This window comes from Diadema setosum, chromosome 1, assembly GCF_964275005.1.
Source record: "Diadema setosum chromosome 1, eeDiaSeto1, whole genome shotgun sequence".
In the NCBI taxonomy this organism is placed as follows: Eukaryota; Metazoa; Echinodermata; class Echinoidea; order Diadematoida; family Diadematidae; genus Diadema; species Diadema setosum.
Window position 1 is genome coordinate 17,312,401 of NC_092685.1, and position 24,330 is coordinate 17,336,730.

General features: G+C 39.5%; 2 protein-coding genes across 2 annotated transcripts in view; one reads left to right on the forward strand and one right to left on the reverse strand.

The window, feature by feature from the left end:
* Positions 1-10,714, reverse strand: part of LOC140237429 (uncharacterized) — a 41,401-nt gene extending 30,687 nt beyond the window's left edge. The window contains exon 1 of the mRNA XM_072317355.1: positions 10,282-10,714. Coding sequence (XP_072173456.1) covers positions 10,282-10,675 — 394 coding nt within the window. The 5' untranslated portion in view covers positions 10,676-10,714. The remainder of the gene's footprint in view (positions 1-10,281) is intronic.
* Positions 10,715-17,578: 6,864 nt separating this feature from the next.
* Positions 17,579-22,365, forward strand: LOC140237438 (gem-associated protein 6-like). Its single transcript, XM_072317367.1, has 2 exons — positions 17,579-17,745; positions 20,894-22,365. Exons 1-2 carry the CDS (start codon positions 17,579-17,581, stop codon positions 21,276-21,278), a joined length of 552 nt encoding a protein of 183 aa, XP_072173468.1. The 3' UTR covers positions 21,279-22,365.
* The last annotated feature ends 1,965 nt before the right edge of the window (positions 22,366-24,330 follow it).

The window sequence follows — 24,330 nt, forward strand, 5'->3', positions numbered from 1 at the left end:
CGAGTTATTGATACATTTTTGAGCACTCTCATGCTTCCAACTTGATCAGAGTTAGTTCAACCCGGCAAGAATTGATGCAAAGTGAGTTAATCTTTTTTAGAGGTGGCACTGTGGTATAGGGGATAAGACTGCTGACTTTCGATCCCGAGTTTGAATCCCAATGCCTGTATACGTCCTTGGATAAGATGTTTAACCCATGGTATTCCCCTCGACTATAAGGTGTATAAAGACTTCAGTTTCAGGCAATGCTAGGAAATAATAATGGCAGGGCTTCTGGTACTACAGTAGTAGCAGCAGTAACTACGAGTATCTTATTTAGACCAGGGAGGTCTCTTTCCACCTCCCTGTTTAGACAATTATTTAGACAGCAGAATGTCCAGCATAAATACAAAACAAAAAGAAAAGTTTCGCAAAGGTGACTTTAGGTCTAACCACAAGGAAACCTCGAGACCGAAATTTCAAAAGATATGACCTGGGACAATTAACACGCTAGTATTTCCATATGGGCACAGAGAGGGAGAGAGAGAGGAAAATGCTAATTTTGGAAAGAATTGAACACTGCGAGACAAATCTATTAAAGGGCAACTATTCTGACCACAATATTAATGAAAACCGTGGCGGGTGTCTTCGAACAGTGACCTTATTACCCTCGCGTTTAATGACACAACCCCTGCTGATTTCTGCTGAAACTCATGGTTTCGATAATATCCACATCAGACTCTGATTAAACTTGAAGACTGTCCATCCAGTTGACAATGGCACAAAACACACCCCTGTCAGAGAAATGAAAATAAACGAGAGAAAAAAAAAATCATGATGACGTCACGGTGCTACTGACATCGCCACATGGCGAAGGCAAATCAACGACCGTAAAAACTTCTGCATGATGTTATTAATTTTGACAGAAACGATTTTAATTTTGTTCAGTGGTAGCAGTATAGCCAATAACGTCATATCATCGGGATGAAATAGATAATTAGGTTAAAGTCACTATCTAACATTGGAGCAGTAACTAAAAAAAAAATTGAATCATCACATTTGATGCATATATATGATATAGTTCATTTGTATCACAAAACACCCTAATATACCTTAAAAAGAAGAAAAAACAAAAAACAAAAAGAACGGAGTGAAGCCGTGAATATAAGGAGATATCACCAATTTTCTCAACAAGCCGTCACGGAGACGGTTTATTCTAGAAACTATCTTTAATAAAACTGTTGTTCACAGTTTGTATATTTAACAATACTTAACATTGAATACCTCTCTTTCATATCATAAAGATATTTTCTGAGCCCGAGTAGTAAACTTGATAAGATTGGCGCCACATGGTTTCCCTTCACCGTAAAAATGCGTTTTACCTTGATATGCATAATACCGTGTGCCACATGGGCGCAGAAAGAGTAATGTATGTACCCTGTCCCCGTGACATTTTATTACTGACAGAATTTTTTTTTTCACAGATGCCTGCTCATATCAACTGCATTGCCATTCAATAAACATGCCGGAATGTGACTCAGCCCCAACCAACCTCTCAACATCGCCTCCAGGGCTAACATTGACTTCAGTCAACATTGGCGTTCCATCTATTCGTACCATCGCTTTGCTGCTGGGGATATTTTGATCGGATTTCTCTGTCTGGATGCATGCTTGCTCTCCCTTGACAGCTTCATATTCGCAATCAAAAATTATTTTGATATCCATGGTAACAACGAAATAAGAATCGATGTTTTAGGTGTGATGGACACCAGACCATAGTCAAGGTGTCCAAACAAAGACGGCGACAGAGCTGTCCCTACCTCTCTTCCTACTGAAGCCTTTCTAGACTACCAGACACAAACAGCTGTGTTTATACCTCAGTACTGTGCTCAGTGTCTGTCTTGCTCCTTAGCAATAACAAGTGGGATGTTTCCGTCATTTCGTCAAATCAGGACCAATATAAGCTAACATCGATGCGTGTAAACGAAAAATATCCGCGTCCAGGATGTCATTAATGTTCTCATATTAGCCGCACTTAACCTAATTTGACATACGGCATTTTGACTTTCAGTATGTTGGTAATTCTTTTTCCGAATGAGAGAGATACGAGGTACACTTCAACTCTTTGTGTTTCTCTTGCTCCACGTGATGTGACATAACAAGTGACTCATGTACAGACGTCTAAAGTAACGGCTTCGTCACCAATCATTTCTGGGACAAAGTGATCCTTCGTACTTTGAGACATCTCATGCCTGGTTCCAGCATGGAGCTACTAACAGAGATTAGTAGCTCCATGGTTCCAGTACGCGTGGGCCGATTTCGTGCAATGTACCGCTGACGATTTGCTCTGATTTTATTGAGCTCATTTTACCTGTTGTCTGACATTAATTTTTGCGTTGAAATAACAAAATTTTAAAGAAAGTTGCTCATCCTATTTCAAATAAAAACGTCTAAAACATCTCTGGATGATGTGGGTTGCCAAATTGAGATTCTACTGAGCAACGCCATCGTGTATCGGCTAAACAGAAGGCTACTACATGGTATGATTTAATAAATGTTCATTTTGACTCCCATTTGGTTCCATTTACTATAATACGGGCTACATCTTTATTATTGATTCTTTCTTCTAAACTCTTCTAAAAGGACATTCGCCAGGCAGATCTAAATCAGACACCATTACCAGACGCTATGATATTCCAGAAATATTGTTTGACTGTTGCTACTATGTCCCGACAACTAAGACCATAATGGACAGGTTGAGACCAACCAAGGAGGCATCTTCCTTGGGCCAACCTTCAACATCGACAGTATAGCGTCACCCACTATGGTAAAGGCATCGTTGCTAAGTCCGGATTATCTCTTCATTGAACGTGGCCGAGTCAGAAGAGGAGAGTGTTTCGACCGTGTTGTCGCGGTGACGTGTGCCGCCGCGGCGTTCGACAAACAAGAGGCGATAAATCACCTTACATACGGTGAAGGTCGTGGCCCGTGAATACCATCAACACTCGTAAGCGAGAAACACATCACTACCAGCAGTACCAATACACTCATTTCACAGGGACTTGAGAAAACTGTTATGGACGTCTTTTTCGGCACACAACAAAGAAAAAAAAAGAAAAGAAAAAGAAATGTGGTAGTTTAGAATAGTATACAGATGAGGTGTGTATTCGCGAGTGTATAGCAAATAAAAGCAATTAAAACATTCAAATTGTTCAAACAAAAATCATAAACATTTGTTATGAAATACATGTTGATCACCTTGTTCGATCGAGATATAACTCATCATCTCAATTCTTAGTGGCATCTCTCACTTTAAGAAAAAGGGAACAAACGAACCAGAACGAAACTTGTTTCTGCAGCACATAATTATTTTATCAGCTGGTCAGTCTATTAAGGAGCTGAATTCAAATTAATTGAATCTCTAATTTTTCATCCCATGTATCCAGGCGTAGGCCTAAATATCGTTATATGACAGTTGCTGGAGGGATGTGAAGCTTACCCTCAATAGCATTGTCATGCCTCGACTATCATAAATCAGTTAAACAGTAAAAGTGAAAATGTTACTCAACGAAACAATTGCTTAATACGATATTCACGTAAGGCTAAATTCGTAGAATACTGACCCTAGGAGAATTGCAAGAATTTTCTGTTATTGCTTATTCCTTAAATGGACCCATTACCTATGTCCATCTCCCTACCCCTGAAATAGGTCGTAACTAAGGGCTGCTCATTTGTGATAAACTGATATGAGCCTAATTCAAATCAAAACAAGAGAAACTGCGTCAACTACAAATATTTTAGTGCATCTTCCAAATTTAATTTTCAGGCGTCAGATGTTACAAATCATGGCGATTATACGTAAATCAACATTGATAAATCTGATTACGTAGCTTTAAAAGATGGCAAACGGTTACCAGCAACACAGGCATTCCAGCACATTAGTGTAAGTGAAACCACATCAATCTTCCAGGGAAAGAAAAAAAAATTCAAAAAGTTTTCCAAAGGGACAATCGCAGTCATTACTGTTCGTGGACTGTCAGAGTACAACCGGATGTTTGCTCTAAATCTAATCATGTAATATTCTAGATCTGCAAACAGAGACAGTCTTCACATTATGTTGATTTGTCTAGTCTCTTTAAAAGGAGGAGGGCATTTTTGGGAGCAGCACAAGGTATCATCATAAACATTGCTTGCTTAAGGAATGTTCTGTGAGGACATGTTTCTTTGTGGTTTGTACTGGAGTATGAAACAGGAAAGGCCGAACACAGGACATATTTTAGTGTTTGTCTTGCTTTTTCCTGTTACTGTCGTTGTATGGCTTCATCGGGGTTTTTCATGAGCGATTCAGTGAGTTTAACTGTGCGATCAAACTTATCTAGCCTGCAATCGAGATGAAAATGCTAGATAGTGTCGGTGCACACCCAGTACCGGAAACAACTTTACAATGGCGCGGTTTGCATGTTTTTGCAAAGTTTTTCAGAATCCATGTGTGGTGCATGACCCAGAAACCACACTCAATGCTGCGAAAAACAAACTCTCGCATATTACATCTACTTTAGATTGCCGGGATAGAGTTATCAAAATCGATTGCCACGAACACTTGTTACCATGGTAACCACGGCTCTGACATCATGACCGAACAGCGGGAGACGGACCAAGAAGCACCAATATGGGGACCAGATTTGCGATGCGGGATTGTATTGTGTGTGTGCCTTATTCCCCCACTTTCTTTGCGGTTGGCGACAAATGTTGTGGTAAGGCAGTCGTTGGAAGCTGGTAATACGTTTTAAACACGGCAGAACCCTTCTCAGTTTAGTCATGTATATCATTATCAATTGTGCCTTTGCCTCTGGTGTGCCAGTTGAAAGAACATAATTGTCGTCAACCGAACCCTTTTGGCATTTCTTTATTTCCTACAACGTTTCGGATTCTAAAGGACATGCCATGATATAGGTCTAATTAAATAGTGTTATGTGTACAGAAAGTCAAGGATTTAAGAAAAAAAGTATTCTGAAATATATTCGTGTGACAAAATTCAAATTTGAATCAAATTGTTGTTGCGATATAACATAACCTAGTGCAGTACTGCAGGGATAGAAGTTTACTTCGAGGAATGTGCATGTATGATGTACAATAATTGAAACCCTTTTTTCACCGTGTGCAGACGGTGAAACACATGTTTTTAACCGCTTATTTCTCAGAGTCGAAGTCTGTATGCCTGTAAAAGCATGCAGTGCAGGAACACAAGCAGCGATAATCCGATGTTGAAAAAATATCACCTTTCCAAACGCAAGACTCTGGCATGTTTTTGTTCTCGTTTGCTTGCTTGCTTGCTTATGTGCTTTATTAATCGAACCTCACTTTTTAGAAAGGTTTAATTTGTAGACCCCTTTGCCTTTTTTTTTCTTTTGTGACAACATCATGCCAAACCGAAGAGGCGCTATATAGTGCATAGCACGTCGACATTGTTGTGCGTCGTATATGATTGCTCTATACGTCCACGTAGTGTTTTCACGAATATTCTCCTAAATTCCAAAAGAGACCATATTAAAGGCTTAAGTATCAAAGGTGGATAAAAGAAGAAAAAAGGGGAATATATGAAATATAGGCTATAGAGTCATCGTTTTAGTGACATTATACTAGATTATAATAACATGGGCCTTGAAATATGAAATGAATAGGGAATGTAACTCAAAACTAAATCGTGAGAATAAATTGGTATTGTCAGTCTCATGATAAAAATGTGCTGTATTGTAAGCATATCACAGGACCATTAATTCTTAGAAATATTGTTTCGTTGATTTGATTTTCAGAGGCGATTATGTTCTCGTCTCAGGATCAAAAGGAGAGCAGATAATCCCACTAGACAAGACGGGTCGGGGTTAACAAACCACCCGGAGAGAGTTGGGGTGGCGAGTTTGGCAGCATTGTGTATCTTCGGTACGTGGAACATTGATCTGTCTTCTTGGGGTCTCTTCGCTGGTAATTTCACCAGACGAGTTCGACAGCAGAAGGGTGGATCATGAATGCGCCTCTCATGAAGAAGAATGAAACCCATTACTTCTCGGAATGATAAACAACCCTGTCCATTGATGATTGCATTATCCCGTATAATCGCTGGTCTAACAATGCTCGGTTGGTTTCTGGGCTTAGTGACTCAATGTCCAGCCTCCTCTGCTCAAGGCAAAACAGAGCGGCATGGACAGAAATCTAGAACTACGAAGCTGTATAGCACACTAAAGGTGTTGACAGAGCACCTCAGTAGCCGACGAGGTAAACAAGCGGAATGCGCACTTCGCCGCCGCCACGTGTTTCGGGGTCTGTCGGATGGTGTGCATCGCAGAGTTTTCGAGGACGGCTCACAATGAAATCGAAGGAAATTGTGAAGATTTCATGTCAACATAAAAACACTAACAACAGCAGAAGGTGCCTCCGACGAAATACCAAAAACCATTCAAACTCGATCCAAGATGCCCAAATGTACTCATGGAGCTACATACAAAAAAGCTCCATGCTCAAATCTATTAAAGATGCCTATTACAAGACAGACAGGGAATTAAGACAGATATTCAGGGAGACTTTCATCATCATTCTTGAACTGTACTGGCATGGAACATTCATTTCCGGTACGCAATGGGAAAGATATAGCGGGAGAAGCTCACATCATCCTCATAAATAACACAATACAAGTAAGTAGTTCGAAATACGCACCAATTCGAATTGTGTGTATACCGCATGCCATTGTTACTATTATTTACTTGTTGCCGGATTTAGCATCTGTTCTACATCATCTTCAGATCACGACAAAATATCCATTACTATATAAAATCCAACACCTCGTACTCCTGTTTCTTGCCACTGAGTAACTGCGTTCAACCAGGGAGACTCCCTGGTTCAACCTAACTCATCATCTCAGGCAATCAGCACAAAATCAGATTGATAATCCTACTATGAAAGACTTCACGTAATTCCTTGCTACGTATATTAGGGTATATTCATGCGAACTCACTCGGAACAAAGTTCTCCCTCGGGAAAAGAGACAAGGTATACGAAACAATTTTGGTGCGTGTTTCGAGTTTACCTTACACATAACATGTTACAAACTTGAAAAGGAATCTTCCCTGGCTATCAGTTCAGTCTACACCTCCCCGCCCCTCCCCACACAATATCTTTTAAATTACTGCAGAAAGAACGACTTCTCGATTAACATCTTGGTGGCGAGACATCGCTGTCATTTTCTCTAAAAGTGATCCTTTTGACTCAGTGCAGGGAGCCCGACATAAGTACAACCATGAGCAAATCTCGACAGAAGCCAAACGTAAGTGTCCATAGTGACGGTAACTAATTATTCAGGTCATGCTATAAATTTTCTGTGAGTTTATTGCATTGAATGACAAAGCTGGTGACAGTGATACAGACGTGGAGACATCAATGTTGGTTTCCCTATGGCACTTGGGTCTAATACGACCATCATGTAATAAACAATACAGGATTACAATTCGGCTGCTTTTCAGGTTCATTGACATGCGACATATTGTACTGTAGTTATAGCTGAAATATATAAGATACTTTTATGCCATACAGGAAACTGAAAGCGTTTTAAAAGTGATGTTGAAAAGAAAAAAAAAACTGAGCTGAAAGTCATCGCGCTTACAAAATTATTTGCACCACTTAACTATGGATTTTGAAATTTGATTAATCGCTTTTAAATCCTAGGTATCAATATCTCTATCGGCATGTATCGGGTCTTTTTAAAAGACGATCGATCTGAGCAAGAGAAATACTGATTTCTCTAAAACGACAAGAAATTCACAACCCCACTATGAAGACAGTAAAATGTTCGATATACCCACTAAATGTTCCTCATAAATATATCTATTCGTCATCTTTCCTTCCTTCTTAAGTCTCGCTCTATTTCGCTCCTTCTGTCCTTCCGTCTACCGATATTTGACTTTGTTTTATTGCCGTTCATGCGTGTTCACCGTATATTTGCTCGATGTGTCATTTTCTGTTTCCCCCGCATCAAACATCAAACATTTACAAACGAGTGAATGGACATTCTCGGCATTATATTTTTTTTTCTACATTTGAATGTTTAAGATGTCCCTTGAATAATGTCAACTATTGCTATTGGTAGGGGCATACATGACCCCGTATAAGACTCATTAACTACAAACTCAATGGCAATCATATCACTGACATCAGTCCCCACTCTCCTCCTCCTCATCATGTCATTATCCACAACCTCAATCTTTTCAGTGATATTTGATCTGCTTGGTCTCTGTTTTCTCGAGGTTTCATTATGATTATGAGGTGGTACATGATAGAGTTCATCATTAAGGTCAGACCGCCGCCTCTCCCCACCCCCCCCCCCCCTTCTTGGATCAGGTTTCCGGTTGTTCAACTCCCACACCATATCACTCTGACCAACAATCACAGTCATATTCGGATAAATTTCAGTCATAACACAATCGTCATTTCAAGCTTTCGTGCACGCTGTTCATGTTTGAACCGGTCAGGTTATAAAGTGGCTTGGAAGAACTATGTATATAGTGCAAATACAAATCAATGTGAAATCATGTAGGGCCTATGATAGGGCCTAATATAGCTTTTCAGTCTTGTGTATCGTCGCTTCATTGTATCAAAACACATTGGAGCACTGGTTTAATAAACAGACAAATGAATTTCATGGGTATAATAATACATAGATAAAATCTAAATTGTTTCAGAACAATAACTAGGGGAAATTTGGTAACTTGTGTGAAATGGGGACTTCAACAAACTTTCAATGTGAACTGGCCTATTTGGCACGATGGCTCGTTCAGAAAGTATCACACATTTCATAATGACTCTTGACTGCGATAATGAATATGTTTATCTCTGGACAACTGGGCAAATCCTCAGCATGCATATATTTTACATCATTAAGATTTTCTTCTAATGTATTAATCTCTAATGCTTTCTATAATGCTTCATTTCTATTGCCAATGCTGTAAGGGCTTCTGTTTTCTTTCTTTCTTTTTCACATTGAAGATTTACTGAAGTTTCGAGTCCAATCGTATATGGTATATACCGTAACAAATGCCCAGTTTTGTGCAGATCAGGAAAAAATTAAACCAGGAATTATCAACAGCAGTAACTTTCATCTATCAGTCTGATGGGGTAACTGTAGGATTCCATGTATGTGATAATCATCATTGGTGATAATGAATTTGGTTTTATGAAATGGATAGGTCTACACTGTATACGAACACACGTGGTAACAATATTGTTGCATAAAATTTTGTTGGGCGTTCTTTTCAGTTTGTTTGTCTGTTTTCATTTTAGGGGTGCGAGATCCTCACGCACTTTGAACGTCATTCAGAAAACTACGAGTCCAGTGTCACTGTCATTTTTTTCTTTAATACCGATTCTCCCTCGCGGATGCATAAACATAATAACGCATAACACATACATGTTTATATTATATACACACACAAGCACACACAAGTTTTCACAGAATTGTAGAAAGGTGACGGCATATTGGAGCTACAAGCTCCATGGTGACAGAAAAGCCATCGAAGGACGGCACACTTCTCTCCGACACCTTCCGCCCGTATGTTCAACTCTCTCAATTGACAAGCACGTGACTGCATGCGACATGACATTTCAATGTGAGTCGAGTGTCATCGCGAATCCATAACGCCTTTGTCCCCAAAATTAGCCCGCTCTAGCTCACGATATACCACACAGAGTTTCTGTCTTCTACCAGCCCAGCGCCTTTGCAACAATCGGTACTTGGGACGAACATGGAGTCTCGTAGTGTGAATACGGGTTATTTTGTGGCATTTGTGTGCTGTATTTTTTTCGGGGCCATGGAGTTTATCAAGTGGCTGAATAACATTCCTTTACCATGAATGTTGTTTGGGTGGGTGACACTCCAGCTGCTGGTGCGCAGCGAATGACCCGGTTACCTCACTTCGCTTTAATATCTTCTCTTTGGAAATCTCGCACCGGACTGCAGGGGTTAGATTTACAGCAACCATGAAAGTTTTCGTTACACAAACAACAGTTCGCTTATTATCCTTTGAAGTATACATATTCATCACAGGAATGATAGTTAAAATAGACATTCGTTCGCCACTTGAAACCCTGTTCAATGACATACAAGTAGATGTATATGCCAACGAAAGAGCCTAGCTATTAACTTATAGATTTGGTTATATACAAGTCATCATGTGCGTTGCCTCCATCCAGACTGGCTGTATATTTCTAAGGTGGACAGAGAGGAGAATGGAATTAAAAGGTCCCAAGAGAACTTACCTCTACACCTGCCATTGATACAACTCAGCCCGAAAGCCGCGTCGCATGGCCTTTTTGGAATACTGCACATTTCTCCCGCCTGCCTCATACACACAGTACAGCAGCCACAGGGGTCTGCAAAGTTTCTGTCGCCCGTGCATCTTTCGGGCAAGCTGGGACACATCCAGTTACAACTACGATACTCCACTGGGCAAGAATCACTGGCCCCCACTTCAAGAGGGGTCAGAAAGAGATGTGCGAAGCACGCGTACACCAGCACCATCACCATCGAGACTGCTCTGCCCCCTCCATGCCGAACACTTCCCGGATTGGATGGCAAAACCCTCTTCCCTCCCCATCTTTCACGGTAGAGACAATATACAGACATTGTTGATAATTGAATTTGTCCAGTCATTTTGATGTCTTCCAAGTTCAAAGGAAACACGTTGTCCTGCGGTATCAGCTGTTGATACCATCACAGCAACACTGCAGATGGTTCTAGCTGCTTCACTTGACTTTTTCCGAGTCAGTCTTCAATCATTAAACTCGAGCAACTCGAGTTCCATCAATGTTAATTGCGACGACAGACCAACGCCATGACTGAAAGGCATTATTCCTCATAACAAGTTTCCCTTACAGCCATCACGACATCCTCCACAGACTCACTGGCCTTGCGACATGAGTGGCTGGTGGTGAGGAATGAACAGGACTCTATACCATGGGACGACTCTCTCTAGCAGACGAGCTGTAAGACTGAAACGTGGTAGCCAGCAGATCACATAAATCTCGCAGACCGTAACCGCGCACAGCTTCGTATCGCCCTGTCCCCACCGCTCGCCCTCTGCTATGCCAAGTGCGCGTGCGTGTTCAATTATACCCACTGTTATAATAATTCACTTCAGATATATCAACTATATTCACGTGTGCGAATTTTGACATGGGCCAAAAGCCGTTTCCGATTTGTTCCCCTCTCCGCTCCGCTCTCGTCTTTCCTCTATCGCGGTGGAATGTGACTATAAAGCGGCGCGGGGTCTAAGACCTTTGCTGAGGGAGGAGAAACAAATCTGTGAGTAGAGTGAGCCCAGTTTGGAGATACTCGAGCCAGAATATCGGCCGGAACAATGTAGTGCGAGAGAAATCATTCACGTCTTACCTCGTCTGCTTTCACAGCCAGCCGATCAGTAAGGCTTTGCAGACAAACAAGAGGAGGAAAAGCAGACTAGTCCGCTGCCCGCTAGAGCGTTTTGACATGCCGTGCAACATACTGAGTACACAGGGGGAATATCTTGCTCTCCGGGGTGGTGAATTTGCTGGATGTTATTTTTCTCTGTTAGGAGTTATAAAGCCCTGGGTAACATAACAACATCAACAACTATATAAACGAACATCCTAACGATAACAACGAAATAATTGTACCCAGCAATTGCATTATGCAAAGTCTGTATAAATAGAATACGATAAACAAAAAATAATAATAACAATGAGTATAGTTTAATGTTATTAGGAAAGCAAAATCTAGTTCTTAGTCGAAAATAATTGAACATGACCTCTTAACATGTATCAGAATACCAAAACGATGCTCCTCTGATCACAGTCTGCAGTTGATTGTCATCATAATGTCTTCGTAACCGTATTTACGGGTGCGTTTTTATTACTCTGAGTTTATTTCGTGCTTTGTCTACACGTCATACTCGTATGAATGTAACAATCATGACTGGAATAGTAAACACAGAGAGTCGTACCAGTAAAGACTTCTGATTTCAATCTACAGAATCTTGTTATACGAGATACATTCGGGATCTTCATCATCGTGTTTTCAGTTCGCTTGTTGTCTCATCATATTTCAGTGCATGTTGTTGTTTGAAGACACCGTAAGCTCACTGCGCTAACTTTGGTATTTTGGTTGCTCTTTGTATAGAACAGAGGTAAACCAGGATCGGTGAAGCAGAGAGAAGAATTTAGACGTTTCCACAGGGCTTTGGACAAGCGGTAGATATGCGTTTAATCCGATAGTTATTGGAGCAGAATAATCTCAAACCAAATGTATCTGTTTTGCCATGCAGGCACGCGTGTCTATCATGCTGCATTACATCACAAACTTTATATATGTAAGCCAAAGAAAGCACAGATTCTGAAGAAAAGTGCGATTAATCTTTTAAAGTTTGGGAAAGCACACGGTGGTATACCGATGGGGAAATATTTCTTGGGAAGATGTCTTTTAAAGTCTTTCCCTGTTTGAATCCAATGATAGAATATATTAGGTTCTATTTTATCTCTCCATAAGTCATGCCTCTGTTGTTCTTTTGAAGAAGTAGTTCGACTCTACATTTAACGGGTAAAGGTGCTATACGTTTAGAATAGGAGTGGGAATTTCGTTTGACATTTCCCAAACATGGTTCTGCTATCGTAACAGGTGCATGTGAGTAGTTGATAAGTGCCTGTTCAATAAGTTCAATGACTTATAGCTAGGGTTCACTTTATCTCAATGGTCTTACGCATTGATCTCAAAGAGTAAGAACTAAAACGACAATTATTTTCACAAGAATTGTTTCAGCACTTTTAACACATTTTATATGTTTTAACTTAAAATCATTCGCAACTGAGAGAGCATACACTGTATACTGATTTGGTAAAACACCTAATAAGAAAATTTCACTTTGTCGAGATTCATGAAAGAAAATGTACTTAAGGAAGAGCTGATGTATTATTATCATGTTTTAATGAGGTTGACGAGTTTTTTATCCCCCTGAGAAGAAAGTGATTCCATGTTTCGAGAAATTCATTCTTCGCTCCCAGGGAGTATAACCAATAAAGGACAAACCTAAATCGGAATACATGACTGCAGAGACATAAAAGTCTAAACTATGATTTAAGCAAGCAATCTACATTTATGAATACTCAGGCAACACAACACAGATGAATGTAAAACATGCATAGAATGTAAATCAGGACTGAGCGCCGATTGCGTCTCCTTTACCATCTAAACGTTCTTCTCTGTTTTGTTTCGTTTTCTCTCTCTGGTTTTACATAAAATTATGTGCCAGGGGTCAGAAAAGTTCACATCATATCACAGTAATTTGCATCCCATGTGTCTCCTCTGAAAACATTCACGACTAATATTATTATTGTCTCTTCAGTTGTCAAGAAGACTCAGCGAACGACTTTGATATCACCCCGATGCGAATGTTGGATATCAAAATAACCATTCATGGGATAATCATACGGATTTGCTTAGTACTCCTCGAATGATTACGCGTTAAGTCCCTGCGAACCTCTCCCAAGAAGAACTTAACATCGATATTTACACTTTAAGGAAACAAACGACAAAACAAAATTAAAAATCGAATGAAATAAAGAAGAAGAAGAAGAAGAAGAAGAAGAAAAAAAAAAAAGAAAAGCTCCGCTGATGATCTTCCGGGAACGCCTTACACGTAGGGGGCAAAACGTACATGGAAAAGAAGCCTATAGACAACCTTAGGATTTGAGTCAAACCTGCCATGTTAGCGATTTTTTATTTAAAAAAAAGAAATGATAATAATAATGAATGAAATATTATGCAATCCGATGCATATGATCACTGCCGATCCATGATTTTATAGAGTCATGAAAGAAACGATTCAAACGGGAATGCGACAATACAAACCTTTCATTAGCAAGCTCGTTATATTTTGCTATTTTATTGTTCGATCGAGGTTTTTTTTTTCTCCCTTTCTTTACGTTGACGCCCTGGCGCTAGCTCTATTCCTCTCTGGCAAGAAATATTTTGTGTTGTGTAAGAAAAGCGTAGACGAGTCATTATTCTGCAAGTAATCGTTATCCCTACAGCAGAATACTGTACGTGTACATCACTTTTCTCATATCTCAAAGGTTTCAAACAAAATGTGCGGAGTGAAAAAGAAGCAATTATACCGGAGCTAATTATCTTCGTCTCGTAACACGAAAAATTAGGCGCCAGACATGTGTCCGTCTCACATGACTAAACAACGAGCATTGTCCGAGCCGACTGACTCCATCGTCCAGTCGGTCCATTCGCTTGGCCAGTGCCGTTACTTTGTTCGGCTTGACCCTGTTGTCCTTAGAACTGGGTCAAACTCATTGGCCAAACGAAGGTCCCCAGCTGACGGGCTTATCAGTAAACATTCCACAGACCATGACCTGTCTGTTTCAAAAGGGGGGGGGGGTGAAGGGGGAGATTGTGACGTTGGCGCTGAAAACCAACGCAGCGGAACAAGGTGTAACCATGGAGCTCCTTGAGATAACACGATAATGACCTCCCGCGAGAAAGGGCCTTTCAGTCTGGGAATGTCTACCAATCACCGTTACCTGACTCTCTCTATAAGGCGTTGGTTCAGTGTATTTATGCAAAGCGCTGCATTATCGCATCAAAATGATGAAAACGGACTTCGACGGTCAAGTTTCCATGTCCACGCAGTCCGCGCTGACTTCACAAAAGACTTGCAGTATGATCGCAGCCACAGTTTTGAACAACAGGACAGGTTTTTAACAATGAAAACCCGCGGTGAATGGTTTTTGATCGCTTGTTGAAAAAGATCGAGAAGCTCCGACGAAGGGTATATCCCCCTCCCGCCATTTCTGCATACTGTCATCGCTAATATTATGCACACTTTGAAAAAAGGATACTTGGTAACTAGATAAAGAATCAGGATATTGTCTTCTTCCATCTTTAGCATGTTACCAATGACGTTAGTGTATGCGTGTAAATCCGGTTTTGATTTTTGTCTGGGTTTTGTCTTTGGCCCATAACAATTTTTGAGAGAAGTGTCATTCAGATTGTTGTTATGATATTGTGAAGATGTAAAAACAGCCCCAGAAAATGCGTAGGACGTCGACTTCTGTCTCATATTTTTTTCTTGACTTATTTACATAGCCATATCACAGACGTGCGCACAATTAGACACAAATATAGCTGGCCAGGAAAGTGTAGGCGTGGGGGCGGGGGTAGTCCAGACTTCCGCCCTTCCGACATAAATCCATCGTTGATAAAGACTATCGGCGTTCCCCCAAAAACAGCTCTTATCTGCAAAATATTGTCTAGAACGGTGAGATGGCGCATGGAGGTGATCATGTTGTGGTGGTGGTAGTCGTGGTGGTATATGTTCGTTTATGCATGGTTGGGGGGGGGGGGTGGTTAGGGCGTGGTGTAAAGCGCCGTATGAACACACAACACCCATTAAAGTAAACTTTGAGTTTGGTTTCGCAATTCACAATCGAGGTTTCTTGCAATGTCACCAATCTCACTATCTCTCAATATCTCACTGTTGCAAGGTACTCATCAGGAAAAAGAAGTGCAGGGATGATGAATTGGGCAAAAAAAAAAAAAAAAAAAAGCGTACACTGTCACACATTGACACCACTCTTCACACCAAAGAGATTTTATAGGGTTACACCACCGAACTAAAACATATGTTTTAGTTCGGTGGGTTACACACAAACGCGCGCGTGCGCACACACAAACACACGCACACACACGCACACACACACACACACGATACAATTAGGACGGCTGCTGATGGTTCAGGCTCTAGTTGACTTGGAGATTTAAAGAGGAAATCCACCCCCCAAGAAAAAAATAATAATAAGTAAACTCAAAATGAAAGAGAAAAAAAAAATCCCTATATAGTGAACTTTCCAAACATGACAAAAAATCGGATAAGAAATAAGGAAGATATGACATTTCGAAATTGCAATTTTTCCGGAAAATTTCTTGACCAGTCCTTATGAATATTCAAATGAGCGAGTTGATGATATCATGCCCCCACAATTTTTCATTTTATATAAGAAATTTGGAAATCTTTTTTTTCCCACTTATACAACTAAAAGCATATTCCCATGCCAAAATATACCAGAGGTAACATTAATTTTGTTCTTTTTTTTTTTGGGTGGTCTTATGGCAAGGTTTACATTCATGCAGCTGAAATATTATTTTTTGGTCATTTCTGTATGAAAAGAATAAGAAATAATATGAGAGCTCGACATCCTCAAGTAGCTGATTAGAATATTCTGGTCAAGAAATGTTTTCCGAAAAAAAAAAATCAGAATATCATAACTTCCTTATGTCTCATCCAATTTTGATCATTTTTGCACTGTTCTGCAGGGATTTTTTCTCTCTTTCTTTGAAATTTATAAAACTTTGGATTGGATTTCTTCTTTAAGTGAAAATTTTTATGATTAGGCCCTATCTCAACGAGGAGTTGTGATCTTAAAGATGGGGGTTGTTGTCTGCCTTTGGCGGGGAACTGAATAGATGAGGTGGACGGATGCCTGAACAAAGTGTCAATAATACCACTACGAACGTGTCTCCAATCTCCCTGATGCAACCCAAAGGCATGTTGCCAACTGAATTGCCGTGAAATAAACTGCAAAAAGCCTCGAATTTTATGTTCAAGCCATCCACTTCAATTTGTTGTGGCACATTCAAATTAAGCTATTTTCTTTGTGGAACGAAAATGGCCTTATGGAGCTAATTAAGCTCCTATATGATAAAAAATGACGATGAATTGAAATCACGGACGTCTTGCTTTGTCATTATAGTTCGTATTTTTTTTAATCGTTATCAGCATGTATCTTTCGACTATATCCTATACGTGTTCCTTTTGAAAACTTTTGCTGTTGGACCCAATGTGCACCACATGCACAGTACAAGAAATAATTTCTTTTTACAAGTGAGTTGTCACTTTTGAATTTCTGAGCACGGTGCAATCCAATATTGCTGTCTAGTGCATAGATCGAGAAACTGTAAAACTTGAAATACTGTCACTCTCAGCCAAAAAAAGAAAAAGAAAAAGAAAATATTGCTATTACTAGTATTTCATCGCTGTGCCATATAGAAAGGGAATTACAAGAATATACACGGATGAATTATTACCAAATCGCGTACACCATAAGTGTGACCAAAATTGAAAGTCATTCCAAAAATGACTGGTACCTCTGGTACCAAGTAATGGATGGTCAATGTGGTCTCTCATAGAGTCGCTTTTTTTTTTTTCTGTCATCAGCGAGTAGAGAGTACGCGGGGTTTCTCAAAAGTCGGGCTCAAAAGTACGATGTAGATTTGCGTTCACTGCATGCTTAATGTACGCACTTCTTCAATTTGGCAAAGAACAGAGTAACAGTGCTGTAACTGCACTAGCAAAAATGACAAAGTGCTAGTGTACGGTGTCGTAAAAAGATACTAGTACACAGGTATCTCTCAAACGGCACTAGCAAAAAAGGCTGTGGCAAGGTACTAGTATTCGGCCTACTGCAAAGTACAAGAGCGCCATCTGTGTTGACAAGCTGCTTATAAAGTCTTGTCAAAATGGCAGCGCCGTGTGGAGGGAAAGACGAAATCATTGAGGGAGATGTTTTCCGGAAAATGGATGCTGTATCTTGGCAAAAGCTGGTTTACAAGAAAGTTCAGATACAAGCAGCTCACAAGTATAGTTACATTGGCTGGATATACACTATTGATCCTGTATCTAAAAGGTATGAAAAATTGAAGCATATAATTCGAAGTCAGAAGACGATGTAACGTTAATCAGTCCCATCTATTAACTTTCATGTCACTTACCATGCATTACATTACGGTAACCAGAGTTTAGAGTGGTCGCCCGCTGCTGCGTAGTTCAAGCAAGTCGGATGTGAAAGGGATGTGGCACGGTGACTCCTGTGGCAGCCCTGTGATCCACAAACAGAAATTGAGTTTTCGTAGTTATGAATATAGTGCAATGATTCTCATGAGCATGTTTAGCTTACTATAACATTTAACGTTTAACAATCGTGTGGTGTAAATTGTAACCATTTGGTAACGTGGTAAACTAGATCGTTGATGTATACTGATGTTAACCGTTTAAAATAGATCTAGATCTAGGAACCCTACTACAGTAAACTAGAACTGCCTATCTAGTCTAGTAGTAGGATCCTACAGTATGTACAATGCAAGCAATAACGTGTAGAGCTCTAGAGTAACTGCGTCAGTAAGCGGCCATGCAGCCGTTCGCGGCAGGTACAACATACACGGTAATATACAGCTAAACACAGCATTGCACTGTTACATGCACACTACACATATACTAACACACTAGCAATCGACAAAAACCAACCGATAAAATGGGCACAATCTCTGACGAAAGTGAAATTTTCTCACCTAAATGACAACATATCGCATCCAAAATGAAATTTTCAGTACTTCTTAACATAACAGGTAAGAAACAATGGTCCAAGAAACTGGATTTTTTGCGTTTTCTTGATGTTCATGGATTTTGAAAACATATCCTCACGTAAAATAGAATTTTTGCGAGCCGATGTGGGCCGCCATTTTTTTCGGAAAGTCGATGTTACCATCGAAAAAAAAATGAGAAAAACACGAGAAAGACATCAACAACACCGCCAGAATTGCGATCTTGTTTGCGGCCAATGCATGTGCGCACGCTATTTTCATGTGCTTTCGCAATGGGAATTGGCGCTTACGCAATGTTCGCGAGACATGTGAAGGCGTTCAGCTAAAGATCGCGGAGCACGCGCGTATTGCATAGGGATTGTACATCGTGCCGCAAGCAGAAATACTACGTCGCATATTGCCCTTATCGGCAAAAATTGTGCCGAGTTTTGCCCTGGTAAATCATGAAAACTACGTTGGTCAATGGTAAATTTCTTTCATGAAAACAACTGCGTTAATGAATAATCTTGTCTATGATATATGAAATGGTTGGAAATAATTTGCCTGATTTGTTTACAAGTTGGAAAAACCCTTAACAATGCTTAAACTGCCGCAAACGGGATATTTTACTCTAGACTCTAGGCCTAGAGGCTATGTTACGCTAGCCTGGATCAAAAAACACCCTCCGTGCTATTTGTATGGTCAGAGACTCCGACAATCAGTCAATTAAATTAAATGTAGGGTAAGAGTACCAGTAATGCAGTATTCGGTCACCTACCGGAATTCGGTCACTTATCACTAATCATTAGCCAGTAAGATCCAAAAGTGTGCGCGGTTTAAGCCCAGTTTAAAGAGTACAGATCGCCGAAAAAGCACTGAAAATCGAGAAATGCGCCGTTCTCTTGTGGGATTTTTTGCTTATTGCAAGCTGGGAGTTTGATGGTATCTTCAAAAATGCAAAAGAAAAACAAAATTTCTGTACGTCCCGATACAGTGACTCAATATACAAGGGCTGAATGCAGGTGCCGATTCCCCAGTATTCGGTCACCAACGGGTGCCAACAATTAAAGGTAGTGCACGGCGCATTTTTCAGCTGCTTTGAACACGCATTGACTTTGAATGCGCATGTCGCGTGACCGAATTCTGGTCGCGGTGACCGTATTCTAGAGGATTTTCAAGGTGATATATTTTCGGATTTTGTGCAATTCTGTGAGATATTGAACAAAATGAAAAGTGAGATGTAAGAAATTTTATATATTTCACATACATTGCTGTAGATATGATGTACGGTATGTACGTATTATTTTAGTTAAAAAAATATTGCAGAAAAGCTTACTGAATACTGGGAGTTTTACCCTACATGTAATTTGTATGCAACGTCTCTAAACTTAGTTCTATACTAGACTTTACGTAATTAGTGTAACGAAAGTATTATTGTTGAATATAGTGTACACTCTAGTATATGGGCTGGATACGTAGAGTCTGTACTGGGTAGGCTAATTGCATAATGATTTAAGTGCAGTCTCTTTTAATTGGATAAATAAGTACAAGTGATACTACAGAGTGATGGATCCATAAGTAAAAATAGACCCACTGCACTGTTTGGTTGTGATGTTCCGATACTGAATAGCCCATAAGCTGGTGTACTGAAGTTTGTCAAAAAAGTGACCATTTAGTGCCAAATTTGAAATTGAGATTTGTGCAGTGCACTCCCGTTATAACGAAATTCCGGTTACAACAAAGTAGAAATTCAGTCCACAACACTATCCGCTCTATGTATTTCTATTGTTTATTTGTTTGGTTATAACAAAATTTCGATATAATGAAAGAAAACCGTCGGTCCCAAGGACTTCGTTATAACGGGAGTCCACTGTACCAATTATCTTCAGGTCATGTACAATGTAGGCTGACAATATCTAAGTACATTTGTACGAATGCATGTACTGATCTCAAAATTTCAATATCTGCCAGTACATGTGGGTGTATTAGTCAAATATTCAATTACAATGTATTTTCTTTTCTGTTAAAAACACTGGAATGCTTGCAGCAAATAGCAGTTTTAGCACTTACTGTTCCTTTGTAAGAGCTATAGTCAGTAGCAGAGTCTAAAGTCTGAAAGCTAGGTCCTTTCTCATCTTTGATGGAAGTTTTGCTGACAATTCTTGCACCATATACATGTACCAATTTGCTGACAAGTCTCCATGCACAGATTTATATACAGTGGAATAACAGCCAACTCTCCCTCCCCCTTTCTTAAAGTTGGCTGTTTAGTAAGAAAGGGGAAAAAACAACTTTTAGATTTATAGCAGCCAGTCATCTACAGCTGTATCTGTACAATGAATGCATTCACTTTGGACCAGTGTGCAATAAGGCTTTAAACCTTCATAATACCAGTAAATGCATGTCTGACATTGAGTGGTTTTCTTGGTTATTGGCAGCGACATGTTTTATACTTCCTGTATTCTCCATCCGCAGCATCCTCTTGGCTGACTTTGACACCAGGTCCTCAGATGGGCAGATACCACTCACTGTCATCCTGGGACAGGAAATATCCCACATTAACATCCTTGATGAGGATGTAGACAAGCATAGAATCTCATTGGACCAACTCTTCCACTGTCAATCACATGAACCTTCACTGTCCAAAGAGGAAATATCTGCAAAGAAGCAGAAGTTGAAAGAGTGGCTGGAGCTACATAGGGTCCCTGTTACGGAATCTGGCAAAGATAGCGAACTGCTTGATGTCTCACAAGTGCTAACCATTGAGCCACCATACTCAGCAGAGAACTGTGTGTGTACAAATGAGATTATACTAGCTAGAGTGCAGGCACTAGTGAGGAACATGCTTGATACAACATGACAAAGAGGATGCTTCAGAGAGGAAAACAATTTGACATGCAAAATGTACGTAAATTTGTATCAAATTGTGAGCAAGTCCTAATGCGGCGTTCTTCAGCAGAAATGGACCATAGAATGAAAGGAGGCTGTGTGGACAGTCCTATTCATTTGCAATGAACATATACATGTACTGGCATAAATGTCTCTCAAAATCTATCGGGGAAATACAGTACAATGTACTCTCTGTCTCAGTGTTGAGTGTTTGTCAATGTTGCATCAACCAAGCATTTAATATGGAGACTTTGTGGTGACAGGGAGACAATTACATACACATGTCTGGGGCACTCTATGAGTAGGAATGAGTATGCGTGTGTAAAGTGAAACTGTAGACCAGTTGTGTTCTGTGTAGTTACAAAATACTGCTTCAGCCATTGAAGCGTACTTTTCATTTTGGACAGCCACTCAACATTTGGATTTCAGTTTTGTGTAGAGTAGAAAGACATGCATTCAGCACAAAAGAGAAAGTGTTATCCATTGCACAGAAAAAGAAAGAAAAAGAAAAACAAGGTATAGGCCCACTAGATGGAATAAGGATGTCACACTTGATTCTGTGGGTAAATACATTGCTAGAATGTTTTAAGAATGTGTAGGAGTGCTTTAACATGTTGAGGACGAGTCCCCGAGTATACTCGGGCAGGTGTCTACGGGAATTGCGTGCTGTAGCAAAATTAGCCTGTCCTCAATGGTTAATGGTAGAATACAATTAACCTCACGATAGTCAACATGCATGGGAGTGGAGAAAATCTGTTGACTAATGTGAATGTTGATTTATGCAGAAGTCAATAAAAGAAAAGGAAAGAATTCAGGACTTTTTCTTTGAAGTGACTTTTGCGACTTGCCAACTCATGTGACATTGCCTTAGAGTTACATGAGATGACTCTTGAGTGATAGTCATAACATTGTGTTGAAGCAGTATATTGTAAAATGTGTACAACAATGTCTAATTGTAAAAACAACTTCAGCCATTCTAACAAACGAATGGGATTGTTGCCATTCAGATATTCTGATGACATTTTAATATCTTCTCCTTTTGCTTGACATAGAAGCACAACCGCACAGTTTTTTTTTTTTTTTTTTTTTTTTTTTTTTTTTTTTTTTTTTTTTAGCTACTACTACATTTATGCAGATAAATATTTGGCATGGACTTCCACACATACAATATGTAAAAAAAAAACACCAACAGGCTATCATAACTATTTCAAAGCCTCAAAGCTTTGATAAGGTTAAATTATGCTTGGCACTGTATTATTAACACAATAAACAACAAGAAGAGTCTATTTTATGGGGTAATTTCACTTTCTTTCACTAGGACAGTACAAGATGTAATTCAGTATAGATTTTAAGCATGCTTGACTTCAGCACAATGCAATAGCGCAAGTAACACACTGTATTTCCTGATTTGCAGCAAGATTTCTTTGACCATGATTTAGGCACCATTCATGTAGATTAACATATCTTGGAAGACTTTTTCCTTACACTTGAGTAAATTTGGGTTTAAGTACAAGCAGACCAAATCGTTTGTCCTTATGCCTTTAAGAGATACGGCAGCAGCATCTTCAACAGAGTACATGTATTTATGTTCTATAACACAAGTTTTGTAATGGTGATCCTGTTTCAAGAACAAATAGACTGTATATTTCTTCGAATGTTTGATTACACATTCAAATACTGTACATGTTAAGTACATTAAATTTGCATAAATAGGCCTATAGGGCATACCAGCTTCATGGGCCTACCAAAATAAAACCCCAAATTAAAAAAAAAAAAAATGCAGGACAAAAAGTACTTCCCAAAATTGTGCCAGTCATATGGAATACATTGAGAAATAGATTTAAGTATTTTCTCAGTTCTAGTGCACATTATTTACTATTTCTGATGAAGCACTAATGATTAATGTGTGTGCACTTAAAATGCTATGACAAATTATTTCTCACGAAGTCCAAATTCCATGTTTACTTGCTCCAGTGTAGAAAAACAAGATAAAATGGAAACTCTCCATTCTACTTGGTCTTCCACTCTTTTCATTATTTGTCATTATTAAATTTATTCCAAAGTATACTTGTATAAGTTTTATTTCAGTGTACATGTATATTAAATGGGTTAGTCAAATACCGGTTAGTGATAGGCTAAACACAGTCACCGTCACATGATGGAGGCACATTGGTTATGTTCACCCATGGGCAGAACATTTTTGTAATGTTCTCCCATGGGAAAACATTTTCACGTAACAAATGACAAATGATACCAAACGATTGAATGATCATTGTATTTTCATGCCATCGATAGGATAAATTTGCCTATTCCATGTGAAACGCTGGTGATTTGACTAACCCATATAATATAACAGATGATGACTTTTGTTGTCGGGAACATGTACCAAACGTTCCACCCTCGGGGTTTGAAATGCTATTTCGGGAGGCTATAAGTCCCTCGACTTAGCATTTCAAACCCTTCAGATGGAACATTCGCTATGTTCCCTCCCCCGCCAGTCATCATCTATACGTATAATGTCATTACTTGGGTATGACCTTGAAGGTCATACACAGAGGTCAAGATGTGATAAAATACAATGTAATATATATCAGTCATCAGAATCTATTCGAAAAAATATATCTAGATTCCATGAGCAAAATTAAAGACAGCGAAATGAGCAAAAGTGAGCACTGTCACAATTGGTAGTTTCAAGCACATTGTATTTGTAATGCCATTCGGTCATCTTATATGACATTCAAAAGGGAAAGCTGACACTGAAAATATATTTGTGTGAATAGAAACAGAAGAATGAGAGGAACAGGATGGTGAAAGTTTGAGCAAATTCTGATCAAAACTACGAAAGTTATGATTTTTTAAGTTCTGGTCCATTAAGCACAAAGTGGCAACCCCATGATGTAGTATGTGAGCTCACCTTCCATTTGTCATGATCATAAAATTCCATAAAAATCTCTCTCTTTGTTAGTTTCATAAAAATTTGCTCAAACTTACACTGTCCTGTTCCTCCATTTTTCCTACACAAT

What these genes read in the sequence shown, in the direction of transcription:
- LOC140237438 (XM_072317367.1), top strand. Translation starts at nt 17,579, where the DNA reads ATGGCAGCGCCGTGTGGAGGGAAAGACGAAATCATTGAGGGAGATGTT. An exon ending in ATTGATCCTGTATCTAAAAG is followed by an intron (nt 17,746 to 20,893) that starts GTATGAAAAATT and finishes CTCCATCCGCAG; the next exon opens with CATCCTCTTGGCTGACTTTG.